Source organism: Corvus hawaiiensis, chromosome 5 (genome assembly GCF_020740725.1).
Source record: "Corvus hawaiiensis isolate bCorHaw1 chromosome 5, bCorHaw1.pri.cur, whole genome shotgun sequence".
NCBI classification, from domain to species: domain Eukaryota; kingdom Metazoa; phylum Chordata; class Aves; order Passeriformes; family Corvidae; genus Corvus; species Corvus hawaiiensis.
The window spans coordinates 5,753,721-5,776,737 of NC_063217.1; the positions used below are offsets into that span (position 1 = coordinate 5,753,721).

General features: G+C 43.6%; 1 protein-coding gene and 1 long non-coding RNA gene across 2 annotated transcripts; both read right to left on the reverse strand.

Moving 5' to 3' along the window:
* Positions 1-6,416: 6,416 nt before the first annotated feature.
* On the reverse strand, positions 6,417-22,775 carry SUCLG1 (succinate-CoA ligase GDP/ADP-forming subunit alpha). The gene is made up of 9 exons (XM_048304519.1): positions 22,668-22,775; positions 14,077-14,180; positions 13,114-13,230; positions 12,399-12,611; positions 12,253-12,310; positions 9,879-9,962; positions 9,122-9,273; positions 8,422-8,610; positions 6,417-7,468 (listed from the first exon to the last, which is right to left on the reverse strand). Exons 1-9 carry the CDS (start codon positions 22,717-22,719, stop codon positions 7,442-7,444), a joined length of 996 nt encoding a protein of 331 aa, XP_048160476.1. The 5' UTR covers positions 22,720-22,775; the 3' UTR covers positions 6,417-7,441.
* LOC125326353 lies at positions 16,525-22,504 on the reverse strand. The gene is made up of 3 exons (XR_007203780.1): positions 20,820-22,504; positions 19,615-19,707; positions 16,525-17,049 (listed from the first exon to the last, which is right to left on the reverse strand). It is a non-coding gene; the product is annotated as an uncharacterized LOC125326353 (long non-coding RNA).
* Positions 22,776-23,017: the final 242 nt, after the last annotated feature.

The following is a 23,017-nucleotide window of genomic DNA, read 5'->3' on the forward strand; positions in this document are numbered from 1 at the left end:
GAAAACAATTTGCAAGGAGTAACAGCTCGTTCTTCAGGCATCAGCCATAAAGCTGTCACAGGAGGGTCCCCAGCCCTGTCTGTGGGACAGTGATGTAGTGAGGACAAGTGCAAAGCCTCATGGGCTGGGAGGAGAATGGAGGATCTCAAATTTATGGATACGAGCATTTTCAAGAGACTGTGTTGTTACTGGGTTTATTTAACCATAAACCAAAGGTAACAACATCTCCATAAGAATATGCAGTGTTTACCAAAACCTCACTTTTCACTGTCAGACAAAAAATTCAAAGGGGCCCTTACTGTGTAAGCTGACAATGTGGTGTTTACTTGTCTGGAGAGAGCTGGAAACAGCTTTCCATCTGGGAAACTAGAGACAAGGTTAAGGAGAGAAGAGGAGGGTGGAGTTCCTCAAGGAAGAACACCCATGTCCACAGGCTGCTGGGACACAAAACATTGTGCAGGACATGCCCTGAGGTACCTCCATAGCTTTGCAGGTCCAGCCACCACCCTCACTCTTGGGCTGGCAGGGCTAGAAAGAAGCTCCAAATAGGTTGGAAATTAGGAAAATGTCTTCACAGAAAGGGTGGTCAGGTATTAAAACAGGCTGTGCAGGGCACTGGTGGAATCACCATCCCTGGAAGTGTTCAAAAGCCATGTAGAGGTGATGCTTAGGGACATGGCTTGGTGGGGACCCGGCAGGGCTGGGTTAACACATGGAATTGATGGTCTTGGAGGCCTTTTCCAATCATAATGATTCTGTGATTCCCACTGGAGGAGAAGCCTGTTTTCTACCCAGTCCTCATTAAGTTCCTCACACAAGATAATTTCTACCATTTATCATAAGCAGAGCTAATAAATGCCTTGACAAGCAATTTCTTTTCTGTGCTTCAATGCAGGTTAAATGGTTGAGCAGAAAATACAAAAAAGATCCCACCCCTCCACCATTCCCCTGCTGCCAGCTCTCTTCTGCCTCTGGCACTCACCAACACCCCCATTTTATGGGGTTTGAGGATTTTCTTTCATTTTTGCCACTGTTGTATCACCCCCATTTAGGGTACACTGCCTTCCCCACCAAATCTCAGAATCTGATCCATAGGAGCACCCAGAGGTGCTCCAAGCAAACTTCAGGGTGGAAAGAAAAGAGGACAGGAAGACTTCAGGCTGAGTGACTAACACCACAGCAGGTTTCCCTAGGGAAAAAAATCCGTGTTAGAAACTTCTAAGGATGCCTTATATGCCAGCAGGAATAAAAAAATGAACAAACAACAATAACCACTAAAGTTAACCACAGAAGAGAGCCCCTGCTCGAAACAAGCTGAGCATATTTTCTTTAGTTGACTAATTCTTGTTTATTCTTTGAAGGCCGGTGCTATAAAATTCACAATCCAATTACAATTTCCAGGCTGAAAGAATGGCTTCTAATTATATTGTTTTCCATCATTGCACGAAAGAGTGGATTAATGCTGTATGATTTCATTCCCTGTACAAAATCAGATCTCAGCGTTCTCAAGTGCTTTATAAAAGACACATTAAATAAATTATTAACTGTGTTTTTGCAACAGAAATGGGCTGTACCATAAATAGGACAAATTGAAAAATACAGATTTGCTGCTGTGTTTCAATGCATCAGAAATGAGGATGACACGGCGCATACTGAGTAAAATGGCACTGATTTAAAATTGAAAGGAAAGCTCAGGTGACTTTTTGAAGTGCGGGGGTAGCAACGACTTCCAACATGACTTTGGTCAGTTGGCCAAGAGGAGGGAGCTTGCAGCTCCAGGTAGAGCCAGCCAAGCTGTCCTGCAGGTGTAGCTGTCTCCATTCAGGTGTGGGTGTCTAAGTTTCTGCTCTAACCAGGAGAGGTCAGTGATCAAACTATTGACTACTGAAATATGACTATTTCAGAGGTTCTGCTGCCCTTGCCCTGTTTCTTATGGGTTGTCCAAGCACTGGATTCCACCATGTGTCTAAACGTTGGGATATGGATATGGATCTTTCCCCAGATTCCATATTTCAGGACAGGGCTGAGCCCCAGTCTAGGCTGGCATCTGTGAGCTTTGGCTGGATTTACATCCAAGTCATCTATACTCTGGGGAAGAAAAAAATTTAGTGCCTGTCTTGAACAAACATAACAGTTGTCTACACAAGGATAAATAAAATACACCCAGTTAAATTACTGGAATGATTGGAGGCTAAATCTCCTGCCTGTTGCTTTCTCCTCCTTGCATCCAGGGCTCCAGTCAGTAATCAGACTTGCAGTCTGAAAGCAGAACAAGGAAGGAGAGGGTGACCTTGAGCAAGGCACAAATCCTTCAGAGATACTTTTACCTGTGGCTGTATGCACACATCTGGCTCCACACACAGAGCAGCTGCTCCCAGACACAGCTCCTGGCCCACAAGAGCCCTGGCAGCCTCTTCCATGCAAGGGCTGGCACTTAAGATCTTGAATCGTGGAATCACAGAATGGTTTGGGTTGGAAAGGACCTCAGAAGATCATCCAGTTCCAGCCCCCCTGCCATGGGCAGGGACACCTCCCATGAGACTGGGTGGGTTCCACTAAACCAAACTGGTCTCGTGCCCGGCTGGCACTGAGAGGAGCAGGACTGGCCCCAGCCCTGATGGCACAGCTGACCCATTGCCCTGCAGGTTACAGAGCCTGGTGGGCACAGCAGCATGGAGGATGCTTCTCTTCCAAGGAGCAAACAACTGGATAAAAGAAAAAAAGGGCAAAGTTGTTAAACCCTTGAAGAAACAGTCTAAGCCATTTCTTGCCTGCTTCAAAATGAAGACAGGTATTTCTCTAAGGCAGGGCCTATTTGACTGCCAAACCCACACAGTTCAGACAACACACTCCACCATGAAAAACAAGAAGAAATGTCAACATCACGAGCACACCGTGAGGAAACCAGGCAGGTTCTGTAACACCTCTCTCCAACTCACATAAAAGGATACAATCATAAATCAATCTAACACCCAGAAAGAATAAAGCAGCAGTGGTTTGTTTCCATCTTCTATTTCTCTGGCACACTTTGAGCCCGAGTTCAGAGCAGGAACCAAACCCATGTTTTGGAGTCAAAACCTGCCACCTAGAGAGCAGAACAGCAAATGGAAAGGAACAGGCTTGGAGGCTGGTGGGGTTTTTTAAAGCAGCTATCTCATAACATTACAGATGTGCTGGAAACTATAAATTTGCTGTGCTGTCTTTTTTGTGCAATAAAACAGGTTTTAAGAGACCCTCAATTATGTATCTGCACAGCACAGACATCGTTACAGGATACTGCTCCTACTTCCAGCACAAACACTGCTCTGTGTGGTTACCCATTATAGCACAGAAACACGGGTTTACTCCCAGCCCTATAAATTTATGTGGTTTGTGTAAACAGAGAGCCATCTCTTGCCTTTTCTTTCGAGATCACATAACTGCTGCAGAAAGCAAATCAGATTTAATGAAGGTTTTTGGATGCTCTGAGTGGCAGCAAATTGCCTGGGTCTGAGTACTGTGAGTGAGCTATGGATGGTCAGCAGGTCCAACAAATATGGGGGGGACCTGGAACCACCAAGAGAAAACCCCACCAAAAAACCCCAAACCAAAACAAAGAAAAAAGTCCACAAAACAAAAAAAAAACAAACACACCACTCACACAAAACAAAGAAACAAACAGAGAAACAAGCAAACAAAACACAACCCTGGTGCAATTCTGAGCAAGTTCCCCGAGGTTCTTAACTTGAGCAAAACTCTCAAATTTCCACTTCTAGGAAAATATCCTGTTTGCACCTCAAGTTCAAATGGGACAAGCTGACAAATTCCTTTAGAAAATTGGAAGTGTTTCAGCATTTCTGAGTCATGAAATTTTCCAAAATTGCCAAAATTGGTTTCAGGTCAATTAAACACTAAACCAAACTCACAGAGCTACAAGGAGAGGGGACATCCTGAAGTAACCTCTTGCTAAAAATGGTACCTAACAGGTTTTAATTCCTGTATCATAGAATCACCTCCATCACACATTCAGCCACAGGGCTCTGTGTTTCATCAAACAGCCCGGGCAGGAAAGGAGGAAGAGGCAGATAATTTCAGGGCTGTGCATTATTCACCCTACATTGTGAAACACCTTATCCCCACCATTCACCTCTATCAGCCCTCTGTGAAGGGTCCTCAGAGCCTTGGGCTGCACAAGGTTGGATGGAAATCCAACAGCAATTCCCAAATATGCTCTTGCCTGTAGCCTTAATTACAGACCAACTGCACCACCCTGTGCTAGGATATAATCTCTGATAGACAAGTATAGTTTTAACCCCTTATTAAATAACTCAGGAAAAACAGTTATATAACAATATGGCCAGTAGCACAAACCCCATTTATTTGCTACTGGAGTGCTGCAAGTTGATGTCCAAGACTTCGGTTTTTTTGTTTTGGTGTTAAAATTTCTGTGGAAAACATCAAACCTGGACTCTTCCCTCTTCACCAGCTATTTGTAGTCATCCCAAAGCTAGAGGCTGGGTCAGCACTCCCAGCCCTGTACAGATGCTCCAGGAGTAACAGCCCACTGTGCAAAACACCCAGGATGTGCTGCTGCCAGGTATCCACAGCAGCACAGCTCCTTCAGCTCCTTCTGCCACCTTCCAAAATCCCCTGCAGGCTCCTGCCCATGGTATCAGACAGCCTTTCTAAGGAAAAGCTGTCATCTAATCCTGACCAGGCAGCAGCAAAGGTAAGGTGAAGGTGATGGTAAACTGAGCAAATGATTATGTTAGTGCACAAGATTTAATTCCAGTTTCAACAAAATTAAGACTCTGTTCTTTGGGCATCACAAGTTGCCACTGCTTTCAACCCAACAGCACAGAAGTCAGAGGTTCTTCTTGAAACCCCTTGAAATGTGTCTCTTTCTAGCATTTTCTGGCCCAATTTGCACTGACACCTGGCTGCTACCAGGGGATCCAATCATTAGGAAGTATTAGGGATCATCCAAAACCAAATATTGTTCAGTAAGAGAAAAAAATGCCTAAGGGCGTCTACATCCTTCTCCCTTTGTTGAAGAAAATCAGCATGGCAATAAATTTCCCTGACCAAAATGAACTTCCAGAATTCATGTCTCAAAAGTGAAACTGATTTACAGATTGATGCCATTGTCAAGTGTAGATCAAAAAACACAAAAAGGAACATTTCATAAAATGTTATGGGAACAGCAACACTGGCAGCATTTCTCTTGCACATAAAAACTGCCTGGGTTATATCAGGTTATAGTTATCTAGGTTAACTAGTAGGTTATAAAGTAGCACCAGCTTAAAAGTTCAACACTAATTTAAGTTTTGCCTTTTAAAAGAAGTAAATAAACAATTTTCCAGATTACTCAAAATATTTATCCACAAAAACATATGGTACTAAACAGATGTGAATGTTTTCCAAAGAGACACTGTCATTAATTAGCTGGTACTTGTCAAGTGCACATTTTTAGGCAGCAAAACTGTGAAATTGTGCAGTCCAACCCTTTCTATCAGACAAGGTCAGGGTCCCTCTCCTCCCCATCCTGAGGTGACATCAGTTCCAGGTGTCCAGGCTGGAGCAGATCCAGGCAGCTGCTGAGGAGCAGCACTGGACTCTGCTGCAAACCTTAGACCAGGGTGAATTGTTAAACCCATCCTCTCAGATTTCAAGATAGAAGGAAACACTTTCTAAGGGTGCAGCAATCAGTGGAGTTTATAGCTGTCTTCTAAAATAGCTGGTGCCTCTAAAAGAGCTTCCAAGGAGCAAACCCTAGCAGGAAACTCCCTTCACCTCAACTGTCCTGGAAGAGCATCTGTTACAGGGATGAAATCCAGGCAGTTCATCACAGAGCACTGCACATCCCAAAGGGCACCAGCACAGCACTACCATGAGTTACTCTGATCATCAGGCTCATAAGGAGACTGGCTGCAATTCCGTGACACTCACTGCTGAGGAATTGCACTCTTGGCCAGACTGAGACAATGTAGCACTATTTCTCTAAAGGGCACCAGTCAGTCTTTTTGCTCCAGATTAAAACAGGCACCACCAGCAAACTGAGCAGATCTAGTAAAAAAAGCTCTTATCTGTCGTCACAGGCTTTATCAAATGATTCACTGCTCAATCCTGCCTTCAGCTGTCCAGTGACAAGGTGTCAGGTTCATTTCAGTAAATCATTCCAAGGTGAACAATGCAGCACCTGGTCTCTGTGTCCCAAGGCCTGGAACACCTGGCTGCTGCCAGACTATACATCAGGTGCATTAATACACCTTCAGTGTGCAGAGGTGTGACCTGTCCCTTATGCACTTCATCAGGGCTTAGCTCTAGGAGCTGCAAATGTCAGTACTGACACACCTGCTTGCCTCAGGAAGAGAAATTCCACAGGGATTTATTTGATGAGGACATTAAGAACAGTTTTAAATAAATAACGACACGAGTTTTCGTAACAGCACCTTTATGGAACACAAGGTTAGCTTTGAACAAGTGCCAGGTTACATGAACTTTCAGTCCTCTATATAAAGCAATTTGGGGTTTAGTCCATCCTGATAAAACTTGCAACATTTATAGGCACAATACTTGGGCTATATCCACAGTAAAAAAAAGGGGGTTTCCATTACAGTGCTGGGAGTGGTTAACAAGAAAGTTATCTTATTATGTTCTTTTCCAGAGAATAATTCTCCTCCACTATGTCCCATTGTTACTTGGATTTCAGAACACAAGCAGTGCAACGCTAGTTAAGATAAAGTGGAAATTAAGGTAATATAAGCTAAAGACCAAATCATCTTCATAGCTACAGACAATTTTGAATATATAGTTTGCATGTGAAATTATATTAATTTTTATCAATAACAGTTCCATCTCTATACACAACAAACAGAATTCCTTGCCAGTAGAGGACTGCACTGTGCATGGCTCAACAGCCTTGAAGAGAAAGTCTGGACCACAGGCATATCCAGCTACGTGGATCAACACCAATCCCTTCAGATCCAGCAGCTTTGGTTTAATGGACGGAAACTTTGGCCTGTTGTTCAAAGGTACTGGCCAGCAACGAACGAGCAGGACCGGACTTCTTAAAAATAAAGCAAAGTGTGGTATGTGCATAAAGTCAATGCCTTGATCCTTAAAAGCAGCTCTACAAGCAACTTTACCTGAAAAGGGGGCAGTGCTCAAGTTACAAAAGATTTTGTTTATGATGACCGAAGAAACGCCTCTGCTTCAGGAATTCAAAAGATGGGTCAGATTTAGTAGTAGATTTATTAATTTGCTGTGATTTACAACGGGGTGACAACGTCTGAAACAAGGAGACATCAAAACAGGTTTAGCCAGGAGGTTTATGGCTTCCGAGTCAAATTCATTGACCAATGTCAAGTCATTGGGGCAACTGAAGATTAGCAGACAAAAGGTAAGCGGAGGCCGGGTGCTGCACTGGTGTTTTGGAGACAGTATTCCAACGTGTCTTCTCTCACAGCAATTTCCTTTTCTCAAACTCCTGCAAAGAGCACACAGATGTTACCAGTGGGGAAAACAGAAAATGTTTCTATTACTCTTCTATTTCAAATTACTTCGTATTTATCTTTGGAAATCTGATGTTAAGAATTAGAAATTGGTATTAAAAATTAAAATATAAAATGTGTGAAGTGTGCAAGCTAGGGGAAAGGAAAATAAGCATTCTCCCACCTCACATTACCAAGCCAGCTCTGGAAAGCCAGATTGCAGTCACTGCCAGACTGCAGTGCTGTCAGGGAACCATTTGCTCCCAGACACAACATAATGGGCTTGAAAAACATCAATTCTGCATCAGAACTGCAGTAGAATCCTTACAGTAAACAACTCAAGCCAAGGGAGCAACAAAATAAAGATTTTCATCTCAGTGAAGAAAAAGCACAATAGAAGAAGGGAAGAATCCCTCAGCAACCTGTGGAGATGCTGTACTATACAGTCACCATAGGAAACAAAAAATACCTAAGAGAGCTGAAGTATGCATCTCCTCTAGCTATGAAGCAATCCCTTTTTTTGGATATGAATTAAGTAAAATGCAAATAATCCCATTCCACACGTCAGTTTTTCAGCTGTATATATTCAACCATAACTCTGAATTATATGCCAAGGCTCTCCTTCCTCAAATACCCTACTTAGAAATAATGTTCTCATATTTTAAATTAATTCAGGCTCTTTGCATCCAGAAAACAATTTCAACAAGTTTCTACGCTTGAAAACAGAATGTAATCTCTTCTCTATTTTGTTACATTTACTTTTCTATAAAACAGTATTAATGCATGCACATATCTTTTATGTACTAATTTCAGCTTGTCCAGCCAAGAGAGTTCTTATGTTTAAGCAAGTTCAGAGCAAGAGAGTATCTGGGTAAGAGAAGTACTCCCAACTCATATTCCCTCAGAAGTGGCTTCTTGCTCTGGATGAGCCAATGCCTGCGGAACCAACCTTGTAGATGGTGCTGCCCAGCTGAGCAGGGGACATGCTGACCACAACCCCTGCACTCTGAAGGGCTGCAATCTTCTCCTTGGCTCCCCCCTTCCCCCCAGCAATGATGGCTCCAGCGTGGCCCATCCGCCGGCCCGGAGGAGCCGTCAGGCCGGCTATGAAGGACACCACTGGCTTGGCATTGGGGCCCTGGGAAGAGAGAAACGTGTTATGTGGAGGAGGGTGAGAGGAAAAGCAGTTCCAGGTGGCAGATTGTTCATTTTGTATTTTTATTTAAATATCAACTCACCAGGCAAAGTTATTAAACAGCTCAGACAGCTCAAAGGAGTGTGGAATACTTCCTCTCCCAATAATCATCATAAACCAGAAGCAAACAGAAATTTTAAATCTCTCTACAGACCCATGCATACTACAAAAAAAAAAAAAGTCACTACAAATATTGTTACAGGAATGAAATTCTTAAGTTGACACTGCTCTCCAGTTCACAGAACCATAGGATATTGTTGGAAAGACCTCTAAGATCATTGAGTCTAACCTCGACACCACTCTTAATTTCAACTCTTCTTCTTTAAAAAACCCATGACTGTTTGGGGTTTTTGTAAATAGTGATTAGAGACTGAACTGAGCTTTCAGTCTTGATGCAGCAAAAAAAGCCAGCTAACTATGAAGGTGTCTGGAAGCAAAGTGTTTTAAGACTTACGGAATTATTTTCTTTCAAAAATGCTGCCGCATCTTCTTCAGCATTTCCTCCAATCTCTCCAATCAATATGATCCCCTCAGTATGAGGATCCTTCAGGAAGACATCAAGGCAGTCAATAAAATTAGTTCCATTGAAGGGATCACCTCCAATCCCTGAAAAAAAATTAAAACCACAAATAAAGAGTAACTCAAGATAAAGATACTGCATTTACAATAGAAGTTTAAAAGTAAATTTCAGCATGAGGAGTATTCCCAAAGGCTCATAAGACAGGAAGCTCTGAAGGCTCTACCCAAGTCATAGTGTGTCAAATTCCTGCTCCAAATACCTCGCCCACAATTTACAGAAAGCTTTGATATCTGAATGTTCACCTTTCAAACCATAAACAAAATGTTACAAACACAGCAGGACCAAGACCCCAGCTCTAGAATTGTGCTGTCAGGAAATTTAATTTGCTTAACACACCCAACTAAATACCTAAGAATGCCCTAATCCTTTATAATACTAAACTTACTGGGACAATCTGTTTCCGAATTGACATCATATTTGCTGGCAGTTCTCTGTTCAGAGCTGGTTTTAAGGCTTTTATTAACCTTATGTGGAAATGGTAACAGAGAAGGGCTATACTCTTCACAGCACATAGGGATCCCATTTCTCAACACAACTGCCATTCAGCAAATTCTACACTTGCAAAAAGGAATTATTTTGGATTTATGCTTGTAAAGAAAAAGCACATTAGTCTGTTTCTGATGGAACCTACCAATGCAAAAAGACTGCCCCAACCCAACTTGTGTTGTCTGATGAACAGCTTCGTATGTCAGCGTTCCAGATCTTGACACAATACCTTGAGGAAAGAAAAGAAGATAAACTTACCACTAACACAGCACATAACTAGAGGCAGCTGTTCTTCCACTAATGAAAATCACCTCAATAAACAACATGAGATTCCAGGTTTTCCAGCTGTCCTTGCCAAAACACTCTGTAAGATTCTTTCTGTACTATTTCTTGGTTGTCACCTTTTGACACTTAACTGCCAATGGACTAAAGCTGCCCAGGAACTCAGTATTTTTGTCATGCTAAAGCCTTACCAGGAAAGAAAAACTGAAAAGCAAATAGAACATACTTCTTATCTTGTATGCGAGTAGCTGATGCACTGAACTTGAAACAGAGTTGCAGCTCAACAGTTAACCAAAGACTTCTGTATTAATCACATCCCCAGTATGGCCAGGCACACGAGAGATCTTCCAGAACAGAAAAATGCTGCACAAATGCAAGTTATCACTATTAAGGTATTTGTTGCTGCTCTACAGAACACATCTGGCATTTACATTACAATATCACAAGAGACCACAATCCCAGTTCTAAATTCAGGATGGAAGGTAGCACAGAGCTTAGAGCAGGGGCAAAATATTTGCATGGCTTTTTGCTCATTTTTTCAAGTCAAGACTTCTGTTAACACTACAAAAGGAAAAGTTTTGAGGAGAAACAGGCATTATCTTCCATCTACTTCAAGCCATCTAACAATGAATATAGTGCATACATTGCATGAACAGAGGAGAAAATACACCACCAGACTAACAACCTTAGTTTTATCAACTATTTATACTGCTGGCCAGCTCAGATGTGTTCTAGCACAAGTTTTCTTCTTGCTATGCTTGAAAAGGCCTTCCTGTTTACCATTAAGATCAGATTGCCTCAGAGAAGCTACAGATGAAAGTCCAAAGACTGCGGCTATTTTTATACCTTGCATCACAGTATATTCAGATGATTCTTGGACTCCTCACAGTAATGGAAGGCTGGAGAGGACATCACCAAAGGTCACAGTGTTAGATGAAACTGGGAGGGTAGCAAAGCTACATTTTTATTCCTTGATCCTTGGATCACCATTGAAAACATTTCCAGCAACGGCAGAGCTACTGGATTCAAGATTTTAAATATTCTTTTGCACTCGGTGTGCTTTGCACTCAGATTCTAATAACTTGTGACTGCAACACGTTTCTTGTATATATTTGGAAAATCAGAACAGAACTTTGATTCAGAAGGGAGCTCAGGGCAACACTGGTTGATGTTACCTTTTACAGTCATAGAGTAATGTCTCAGTGGTTTTTATAAAGGCATAATTGCAGCCATGTGATTTTTCAATTCCAAGTTTACAGGTACTTGTGAAAGCTGGAGGCTGAACATGAGTGTTAACACATCTTCCAGCATTCCCAAGGTGCAGTCTGTTCTCAGGTCAGAAGTGGTTACATAGCAGAGATGGCTCCTCATGCTAGAAAAACTGCACTGAGTCCCTGTAGTTCAACAGCATTGAACAGGCTTTCCCACAATAAACACACTTTCCATCCAAAAAAATGGTAGTGTTGCAAAGGGCACTACTGTGCTCAAGTGAAACTGGTTGCCTTGCAGACAGGCAACAGCAGCATGTGCTGTCTGCAACAGTATTTCTGAAGCTCTACTTAAGTACAAATGCATATTTTGGAAGAATTTTCTCTAAAGCTCCTGAACTGCATTATTTCTATAGTTTACAACAAGGAGCTGACAGAAGTCAGGACAAGAGACTTGCATGTAACAGGGTGTGTAACTCTTTACACACAGGGGGTGTGACTGACATTGATTATGAACAAGTCACTGCCTTCCTGCCCTTAACCACACTGCCTGAGAAATGGGTATATTTGTCACTTCCACTTGGGATAGTTTCATAGTTGTCTGAATTAGCATGTTATAAACTTGCCTGTAGTCTCTCCTCTCTGCTGTAATGCTGAGATCACTGTAAGTGTAGGATCCCAGTCCTAAGCAGCCAAGCAGTTGGAAGGAATAGTGTTGGAGAGCTTAGTGCTCTCAAATCCCAAGAAAAATGGGAGTTTTCCTCAGGACTCTCCTTTAAGGATACCACGTCAATGAAACTCCCAACTGCTTTGCCTCTACCACCAGTACCCTGTGCCCACTACGGAAGACTTCCTGATTTTGGCCTTCAGGATTGATAATGCCAAAATTCATGTATAAACTGAGGACAGACAAGCTGTCCCACAGTGCTATCAACTCTATTCAGGGCAGGATGTGCCTTGCCTCATGAGGAAGAACACTAGAGCACCAAAACTGTGTTTTAGATGATGCATAAATATGCAAAAACTCACCAATTCTTCCCTTCTTGTGAATGTGACCAGGCATGATACCAATTTTACATTCTCCAGGCTAAGGAAAGAGTGGGAGAAGTCAGATGGAACATTCAAACCACCACTAGGAACAGTTCAGCCTTGGATCAAAGCCAAAGGTCACTTACATTGATGACTCCGGGGCAGTTGGGGCCCACCAGCCGGGTCTTGCTCTGCCGCAGCAGCCTGTGTTTGACCCGCACCATGTCCTGCTGGGGGATACCCTCAGTGATGCACACCACCAGGGGCATCTCTGCATCGATGGCCTCGTTGATAGCAGCAGCAGCAAAGGGGGGAGGGACGTAGATGACAGTGGCTGAAGCACCCGTTTGTTCTTTGGCCTGCAACAGACACAACAAAAAATGCACCGTGTGTTTAGTGGGGCTGAAGAGAACGTTTGACAAGAAGCCACTTAAAATACATCCACTCTCAGGCATGAATTAAGGATATGTATTAATTTACTACTACCTAAGCAAGTCTTCAATTCCCTGAAGATGGGACACAACCTGAGAACTGACCATTGTCTGGAAAGGCTCTGCCCCATGATCACCATCATAAATACTCTTACATAACAGTTTGCTAAAAATTCATCATGCACACTAGAATCAATCAGAAACTAGCTGCCTTCATAAAGCAAGTGTACCCAGACTCTGTGACCTTCACAGTGGAAGCCAAACTTGTGCCTGACCACCGTGAATGCTCCCTCTTTTACAAAGCCTCTATTTCACTCTTTGCCCAGTGACATCCACAGCTCAAATATTTGTCTCTCCAGTGTGAGCAATGAAATAAGGAGCCCTTCAGCAGCTTTAAACTCTGTGCCCTCCAGTCACTGCTGCAAATTACCTCCTTCACAGAATTAAACACAGGCAGACCTAGATGAGTTTTTCCCCCTTTCCCTGGAGAAATTCCTCCAACTAGATTGGTGCCATAGTCCAATGCCTGCTGGCTGTGAAAGGTGCCCTAGGAGAGAGAAAATACGTAAAGTTAGAAAGCATGTAATAGCAAATAAAATTAACCAAAAAAGTTTGATGTTATCTGCAACTCTGAAGGCAATTTATGTCACTGAAATTTACAGTAAGAAGGGAAGTTTTCACTACACATATATAATCAGATATTTTGAAGAGTGTATCCACATGTTTTAAATGCATTTGGAATATGCTAATATGCTCTGTTTTGGTTTTTTTTAATCAGAGCACTGTGGTTGCATGCTAAAGGATATTTTGTTGTGTGCTGCTAATACACCTGCAGACACAGCAGACACAGTTTCTTTTCCACATCAAGTCTGGCAGATGACAAACACTACAGTGAAATAGAAGAAATTAGCATGCTCATCCATGACTAGCTGGTGGTTTTACAAAAGCAGCCTCCTCTGCCTCCAAATATGTAAAAGTGAATCTGAGAAAATTATTAAATATCCTGAAATAAAAACAGAAATTTAATTCTCAGACATTGATATTGAAATGCATTTGTGAAAGAAGCACTTCTAAAATGGTCAGGTTTTTGCAGTTTTTTTGCAAATAGCCTTTCACAAAGAAACCCTTTCAGCTGTATACAAGATGAAAAACAAAAATGAAAAGCACAGTAACAGAGATGACTCAAAACCAACTTTCAAGCTTGTGCACAAGTATTTGGGCCAAAGAATGTAAACTACACTGCTGAAGGGACCTTCCTGATGGTGAAAGAAGTCCAGCTTCCTATCAACACAGACAAAGGCAGTACATAATCCATTTTATGTATTATTATGTTTTTTGGGCAGTTAGCTTTCTGAACTGAAAGGGTGATAGAAGAAATTATTTACAAACATACCTGTTTGCCTGTAAAACCCTGACAGATAACCTTTGTGTTTTTGTTAACATACAGGTTTTTCCTGGATGCTGTGTAGGAGCAGTGTCGGACTCCATTCTGTTGAACTGGAGAGAGAAGAGAAGAGAGCAGAAACCATTAATCCTCTCCTTTGGTAGACTTGAGTCAAAAAATGTCCTACCAAGTAAGTGCATATCAATCAGTGCTTATATCAAGAAATCATGAGCAGCTCATGTTTTCAAAAGCAGCCCTGAAGCCTCATTCAGTGCCTGTCATTCTAAGACATTAAACACCTGTAGCTCACCCTATTACAGTGATTACTCAGTTTACTAGAAATTAGGGGAGGTTTCTCACATTGAGTACTTGATACAAGGATTCCTCCCAACAAAGACAGAAACAACTTCTTAAGCACTGCTTTCATTTGTAAATGAACACGTTTTTATCTTCTCAGAAATTCTGCAAAGTGACAAAGCAGAACTAAAATCCCAATATCCAAAGGCTGTTACATCACTGGTACTATGTCATACCTCCTGTGAACAGAGCACAGTCCAGACCAGACAACGAGAGATACTGAGGAGCTTGAGGGTCCCTCAGCCCAAGAAAAACCTAATGTCAAGTAAGACAGACAGCAAGAGATCTTTTTCCAAAAGATTCATAGCTATGGCATCACTGCTGGACACACATTTGGGCTCATGAGGAAACCCAGCTCTCCAGATACTCCACTAGAATGATTTTCAATTTAGTTCTCACAACTCTGGTGCTGAAAGGAGAAAACAACACAACATAATTGTAGAAAAAGAGCACAGTGAGTGCTGGCAACAAAAAGCCAAGGAGAATGACTGCACCTGCGCTGAAAGGAAAGGAATGCTGACAGCAAATGCACAGAATGTTACCACAGAAGAAAGCTTGAGAGGAGGAAGAGGGAGAAAGCTTCTGGTATAAATAGGGTGCACACCTACATTTATTGCCATATGGTTTTTTAAACACCAGAGTTTTGAGGGGATCAGAACCGATTTACTCCCTGCACGTGTTTGACATAAAAACCTTAATTTATACATAGAGTGACCCTGGGAAGGCACAACCCTAATACAGAATCCCCAACATATACACCAATATGTTACTACACACCCCTTTAGCTCTTTTAGAACTTTAGCAGCTAAGACTTAAGGAGGGAAACAGTGAAGCTGAAATCAAAATAACGGATCCTGAATCATGGTCCCCAGACTGTTCCATATACATACTTGGGCATGTCTGAACAAGAAAAGAAGAATTTTTTCTTTTTCTCTTTTTAGGAAGAAGCTAAAGCTTTTAAGGAGGAAGAAGGAAAGAAATATTTTTAGCATAATGCACAGAATTTAAGATGCATTATTAAATTCTTATAATAACACAATTTCTTAGGGTTAGTAAGAGAGTGCAAAAAATCCATGTACATACAGATCCACGTACTACACATTTCCATCACAGGGCTACACGGTTCTCTTTTGCCAACTAAAGTTTAGTGATACACTGCTTTTATGCTTCAGTTGTACTCAAAGGAGTGAACAGAAAAACCAAACCACGCCAGAAGCAGCCTACACACATCAGTGCTATTGCTAAATCTAAAGTCCTTACTCTGTTCTTAGAAAGTGCTGGCAAACCCAGGATTTAACTCCAGCCACCTTCTGCTGTTCTCTAAGGAGCTGCAGCAAATCCTCAGCTTCACACGGACACGAAGTAAAACTCCATAGAGAAAGGTACAGACTAGGATGAAGCGAACTTGTAAGGAAAGCAGCCAAAGTGCACTTTGGCTCAGTGACCTGCAGGGTTTTAACCTAAATCACAACAAATACAGTTGCAGAACTCATCACACCAGGAAATACAAAGCAGTAACAGAGAAAATCCATGTGAAATCCTTAGAAAAAGCCATACAAAAGCCAATTGTATCCTGGGCTGTATCCAAAGCAGGGTGGGCAGGTTGAGGAAGGGGATTCTGCCCCTCTGCCCTGCTGAGGTGAGATCCCACCTGCAGAGCTGTGTCCAGCTCTGGGTCCCAGCACAGGAAGGACATGGAGCTGCTGGAGTGAGTCCAGAGGAGGACACAAAGTTGATGAGAAGGATAGAATACCTCTGCTATGAGGAAAGGCTGAGAGAATTGGCATTGTTCAGCCTAGAAAAGAGATGGCTTTGGGGTGACCTAATTCCCTTCAGTACCTGAAGGGAACTTAGAGGAAAGATGGGGCAAAACTATTGACATGGGGATGTAGTGACAGGACAAGGGGGAATGGCTTCAAAGTGAAAGAGAGCACATTTGAATTAGATACTAGGAAAAACCTTTACTGTGAGGGTGATGAGGCCCTGGCACAGGCTGCCCAGAGAAGCTGTGGCTGCCCTGTCCCTGGAAGTGTTCAAGCCCAGGCTGGACGGGGCTTGGAGCAACCTGGTCTAGTGGAAGATGTCCCTGCCCATGCCCATGCCAGACTACGTGGGTGGAATGAGATGATCTTTAAGGTCACCTTCCAACCCAACCCAAACCATTTTATGAAAATATGCCTAAGATGAGATTTAATGAACGGGGCTACCAGGCTGGCTGTGGGAGGGGAATGACGAGCCACAGCTACAGAACACAGCACAGAATGTTCTTTCTGTTCCTCTTGGCTGAGAACTTGGCCTTCCTAGGCAGGGCTACAAGGCCCTGCACCTACATCAACTGCAAGGCACATCTGGTGAAGAGCAGCCTGCTTCCAGCAAAGGAGAGGCAAAACAAGTACAGGAACAGCTGGAATGCTGGTTAGGAGAGCAGGGAATCGATATACCTGAGCCCAGCCACTCAAGCAATCCCTCACAGTCAGGAGATGTGCCTGGGTGAAACCCAACCCTGAGCACAGCAGAGTATGATCCCCCTTGGGAAGGAGTTGTTACAGTCCTTACCACCAGCAATGCCTTGGGGAGAACACTCCAGGCTTCCAGGAGTATGGGAATGACTATCTGAAAATGGGCCTGCAAAGGGAAAGAACAAACAGGCAACACTAAACTGATTCAGATCTAAGTTTTACAGAGTTTGTGCCAAACCACTGACAAATCCACCTGCAAAGTAAGAGAGAGATGCTTGCTAGCCACATATCTGTCACTCTGCAATTTCAGTACTCTGAAAAAAATTTTTTTAAAAAACCACAGAATGGATCAAGTTGGAAGGGATCACAGTGGGTCATCTGATCCAACCTCACTACTCAAGCAGGGTCATCCTCCAGCACATTGCACAGGACTGTGTCCAGATGGCTCCTGAATGTCTCCAGTGAGGGAGACTCCACAGTCTCTTTGTTGTGAACAAAGTGACAAATAGTCACATTTCTCTACACCTTACAGCAATTCTCCACTCCCAGTTCAACTGTTCATTCCAGATCTACTTTCAGGTATTTGTAACATTGCACAAAAGTGTTTTTGAAAGCTTGTCAATTCTCCATTTTCAGGAGACTGTATAAATATATTTTTCAAGGATAAAAAGCTCTTGAGCATTTTCTAAATTATCAAAAAAAAAAATTTAGGCACTGATATCTAAAAGGCAGCTTAGAATTTAAGCTTTGTATGGATTTACCCTTGAAAACCATATGTGCTTCTTACATTATTGTATGGCCCTACTTCAGAGAAAATACAGCTGGTTCAAAAAGCCTGGCTATAGATTTGAGCCATTTGCTGTCTCCAGAGACAGGCAGCTTAGCATGGGCAAATGTCTGGAGAGCAATACATTTTTGAAGTGATTTATGGAAAAAAAAAAATCCTAAAAATCACCTTGCAGTCTCTGGGCTGGATGAGTCTGAGTTTCAGGGGTTTTTAAAGTGGCTCAATACAGTTCTGTACTTCTGTTCCTGGCCCCACCTGCTGCAGGAACGTTTGCCCCAGTTACCAGCAGGGGCATGGGTCAGGATGAGGTTCTGCTCCACGTGGCACAAACAGCAAGTCCTGGGTGCAAGCAGCTGGCAATTTAGTTAGGACAGATACAAGATGAGAAGGAAACAGGTGGAAAGTGGAAATGGCATGCCCAAGTTCACAGCAGGTATGAGTCAGAAATAGAAGCAAAGTCTCAGCTTCCACCCAGGACATGCTTTACAACTTCCAAACCCGTTCAGATAATCGATTTTACTAGAACAAATTTGGGTGCTTGGGTGTAAATGCATGCTGCTTCATGAAGACTGGAGGAAAAAAAAAAATTTTAAAAAAAATTTGCTCTTCAGCTGTGAACCAGCAAAAGCCAAACCCATTGGTGATGCTATTTTAATGCTCACATCGAAATTACAGGCCAAGTTACAAAAGTGAAGGCTCCAGATGAAGTCCTAGAGCATAAGGACAAGTCTTATCAAATCCAACTCTTCCCAAAAGCAAAGGGGAAGAGTCAAGTCGGAGTTCTAAGGTAACATTACCATGTGCAACAGAGGCCTGTAATAGACCTTTAGGAAAGTGTATTATAAATAAAATAAGAGACTGGACAGTCTTTCCCAGGCAGACCATTCATTTCTGCCCCACCCCTGTTCAGTTTTGGCTTAAAAATAAAGTTATACAAATAACAGGATGTATTTGTTCTGGTTTTCCAGTACTTCAACTGCTGTATAGCTGAAAAGTGACATGTAATGGGGCAAGAGCCTACTTTGGTCCATCGTTCAGGACAACCAAGCAGTTATGAAAAGTGCTCAAGTACCCAATCCCTGCTGTTTCAGGGGAGATTTGAAAAGCAAGATCTAAATTTGGCAATGGGGTAAAAGCTTGTCTATGGAACGCCAGCTGTTTCACAGTCAAGAAACCTTATTAGAAACTAAGGGACAGAGTTACTCCAACACCACACTACTGGTGGTTACTCTGGCATTTCCAGGCAACAAGGCCCCAGCCAAGAGTAGAGCTCACTCCAGTACAAATAACTGGAAAATCCACCACATTTACCTCTTAGGAACAAAACTCACAATCTGTAGGCTCAAGCAGGACTTACAGCTCACCTGTGTATTACAGCTAACAAGCCTTTCTAGAAAAGTACCCTATTATTTATCAGGGAGTCCAAGCAGGAATTTACATGTTAAAAAGAAAACTGATCCATTTACAAGGTATGTTAAAGCACATATGGAATTTAAATACTGTTTACACTGAGCTTTCAGGCACTCCTTGAGCAGCAACACCTCACTGGCACAAATCTCATTTAAAACAATGCAACTCAAGCTACATTTCATAGAATCATAGAATGGTTTGGGTTGGAAGGGACCTTTAAAGGTCATCTAGACCAAGCCCTTCCTTATTTGGGTTGTGCAAACAAGGTGACAGCACAGACACTAAAGGCTGAATCTCTTCTTCATCCCAACTATAACAAAGCTCAAAACTTGTTATTTTCAGGACCTATTGTAAGATTTCCTATGGACACAAATCCAATCAAAGTGTCTCCTTCTTACCCATATTTACCCCAAACCAAAATAAAGGACATTTGGAAGCTGAGGTAGCATCTGAGGCTGCTCATAAAACAAGCCCAGTATAAAAGCAAGGTGAAACAACAGATTCCTCTCCACAAGGACCTGAGCTGACACCTACATTGCCAGAAGACTGAAATTCTTCCTCTACTGCTCCATGAAATAGCCACAGAACTTGGAGATGAAGGAAGATCCTCCTTTTATTTTATATAACCTATGTAAGGAAAGAAGAAAGCCTTAGAAATCATAGGAGCTCCAACATAAGTGGAGAAAACGGAGGCCACTGCAGGGGAAACTCAGGGAAGGACCAAGGTACAAGGAGTGCTACTTAAAATGCTGTGTCTTTTTTTCCACACATACATCCCAACCCCACCCCCATTTGTCTTCCATCAGTTATGGACCTTCAGCTTGCTCCTGAGAATTCCTTTCAGTATTTTCTACATGTTTAATTTACATTTTTATGACCATCTCCTTTCTCCTTCCTCTGCCAACAAATGCAAGGCCTGAGGAGGACACAACAGGAACAGTTCTGGGGAGCTCCTGATAGCACAGAGGAGCATAAACCCATCCCCAGAATTCACCCCTGAAGTTACCAGTTACATTAGCAGACGATGCTCCTTATTGACAAAGAGGTCTTCATGCTGTTGAGGGATTGCTCAAAACACCTTACTCATTTGTTTAAGAGGATTATGCACTCCAAGGATTCCTGTTTAGCAGCCCCCAGGCTCTCTTCTCTCACTCTTCCCTTGCCAAATTCCCAACCTGTGACCATGAAATAGGGGTTAAGGAATCAAGTACATGAATCAAGCTGCAAAGGGCAGATGCAGTGCCTACACTACACCCATCTCATTAAAACCAATCTAGGACTAGTAGGAAATGACATTCAGAAAATTTTCAGTCCTTTCAACACATCTTTTTTCCCTAATCAAAAAGTGTCTCCTCAGCATAAATCATCTCTTTCTTGTAAGCAAACAAGCTGCTTTCCCCTAGGTATCCTCCACCAAGAATGTGAGCAGGTAAAGGTTTGTGAACTTCCCTCCCTCCACACTGTTGACATAAAAACAATTAAGGAATTCTTCAGTTTGGATTGTTATTTCTGCAGCAATCCTTTGCCAGGGTTACTCACATAATTACTGTAATCTTTTAATCTAAGAGCTCTCCAAAGCCTTCTAACACACCCAGGACATGGAATCCCTAATCCTGACTCTCCAATCAGTTTAGACACCTACAAAAACTCTTCAAGGCGGGGTATGGACAAGCACAGGTCTCTCCCGACTCTGTCCACACACCAGCAGTGCTCTGAGCTGACCTCTGAGCAGCACTTACCATTCATTGACATATTTCATACTCCATTTCCACAGCTTCCTGATCTCAACCTTAGGGACACACACCCTGCATGTCTCCTTCAGCAATGCACCAACAAAAACAGAGTTTGCATCTCTTTCGCAACAGAACACACCGGAAACTCATGATTTCAAATCACTAAGAGAAGGCAGATGTTAATTTGTAGTGAAAATGTATGTACAAAGTCCGAATTTAAGGTTTCAGCAGTCTTTAAGGGGTAAAAGAGTATTAAACCAAAGACTTCCAGTGAAGGACTAATTCATCTTGCAGGAGTTTCTGTAAAAATTTAATGAACAGCTGTAAAAAGACACATCTTGATCCACTTAGATTTTTTCCTCCCCTCTACCACTCAAAATTTTAAGAACTGTACCCTAAATCTCTTGCTGCTATTTGTAAAGGGAACAATGTAGAGTTTTAACACATAAAACTGCACCCAAGAGTAGCTTTGCTGGGAGTATAAATTAAACTAAATTGGAAGGTGCTACATTCCCATCTGTTCCCCTCCATCAGAACCAATTCTCATTTGGCCCAGGGGAGCCAATTCAAAAAGCTGAAGTGGCAGAAATTAACAGCATAAATAGTTTTCTGGTCCTGCTCATGGAGAACAAGAGGCAGGAACAGATACCCACCTGGACAGCAGGTGTGCCACAGGAACTACTCAGACCGGGCTCTGGTTGTGAGATCATGTTACCAGACCTGCAAGTCACCATCCCACTGAGACAAAACCACTTCGTGTGCAGGGAAATGAGGTAGGTTTAAGTTTGTTCATTCATTTCCAGCCGCAAGAACCAAATTCATGCACGAACTCCTCTGTTTAGATTCCAAGAAACTGCTCTTGTGCCTGGCATAGCTACACTGATCTCACACAACCACAGAATCGTTTGGGTTGGGAAGGACATTACAGACCTTCCTGTTCCAAGCCCCTGCCATGGGCAGGGACACCTTCTGCTAGACCAGGTTGCTCCAAGCCTGGAACATCAACCTGGCCTTAAGCACTTCCAGAGACTGGGCAGCCACAGCTTCTCTGGGAAACCTGTTCCAGTTTCCTCACGGTAAAGAATTTCTTCTTAATATCCAATCTAAACTTACACTCTTTCACTTCGAAGCCACTACCCTTCTACTATCTACAAGTCTCTTCTTCAAGAGGATGGAGCACTAACTGCACCAAAAAAAACCACAATGGAACGAAAAAAAAAAAAAATAAAGGGGGGGGGGGGAGGGAAAGCACTTTATTTTTTATTGTGATGTTCAAAACAACACATATTAAATGCTTCGAGCAGAAGTACTAGTCTCGGACCGCTTGTATTGTCCTCAAAGGGAGGCCTGTAACCTTATTCTTGGTAACAAAAAGAACTTTACCACGCTGTGCTGAAACCACAGAATAACTCAGGGGCCTCCAGAGGCCTCCAGCTCTCGCAGTGACCAGCCCCAACTCTAGGGGCCCATTCCGGCCCTTGCCCTTTGGAGTCTTTCCGGGGCTACAGCGCCGAGAACAACCTTTCCATGTCCCCACACCTGCGGCCGCCCACCCTCCACGGGAGAACTTCCCATTACGTTTACAAACACCTCCCTGGGAGCCAGGCGTGCCCCTGCCCCGAGCGGGGCGATCCCGGCCGCTCCGAACGCCCAGCGAGGGCCCGGAGCAGCGCCGGGAGCAGCGCGGGGACCCCCGGGCACACCCCGTGTCCCGCCCCGGTGCCCGCGGGCCGAGCGCGCCCGGCCCCGCTCCGCCGTGACCTTGCCCGGCCCCTGCCCTGCCCGGCCCGGCCGGGCCCCGGCGCTGCCCGCGGCCCCCGCGGCGGGGCCGGGAGGGTTCATCCCGGTACTCACGGCGGAGGAAGCGGCCGAGCAGGCGGGCGGCGGCGGGGCTGCAGCGAGACATCGTCCCGTCCGCAATGACGGCGGCGGCGGCCCCGAGCTCAGCCCGCCCCAGCGGCGGAAGCGGCTCCGCGGGGCCTTCTGGGTGCTGTAGGCACGGGAGCCATGAGGGTGGGGGAGAGCTCCGAGATCACCGAGCCCAAGGCACCGCCACGGGCGCGTCCAGTCCGTCCTCAGACACCTCCAGGGACGGTGACTGCGAGGAGCTGTTGACTCTCTCAAAGGCAGGGAGGCCCTGCAGAGAGACCTCCACAAATGGGAGGGCTGGGCAATCACCAACCATGTGAAGTTCAACAGGGGAA

Coding starts and splice junctions, on each gene's coding strand:
- SUCLG1 (XM_048304519.1), bottom strand. CDS start 22,719: ATGTCTCGCTGCAGCCCCGCCGCCGCCCGCCTGCTCGGCCGCTTCCTC. Junction 12,612..13,113: donor TGTTTAATTCTGTGAAGGAG/GTAATTTGCAGC, acceptor TGTCTGTTGCAG/GCCAAAGAACAAACGGGTGC. Junction 7,469..8,421: donor TGGGCAGCACCATCTACAAG/GTTGGTTCCGCA, acceptor TGCTCTTTGCAG/GAGTTTGAGAAAAGGAAATT.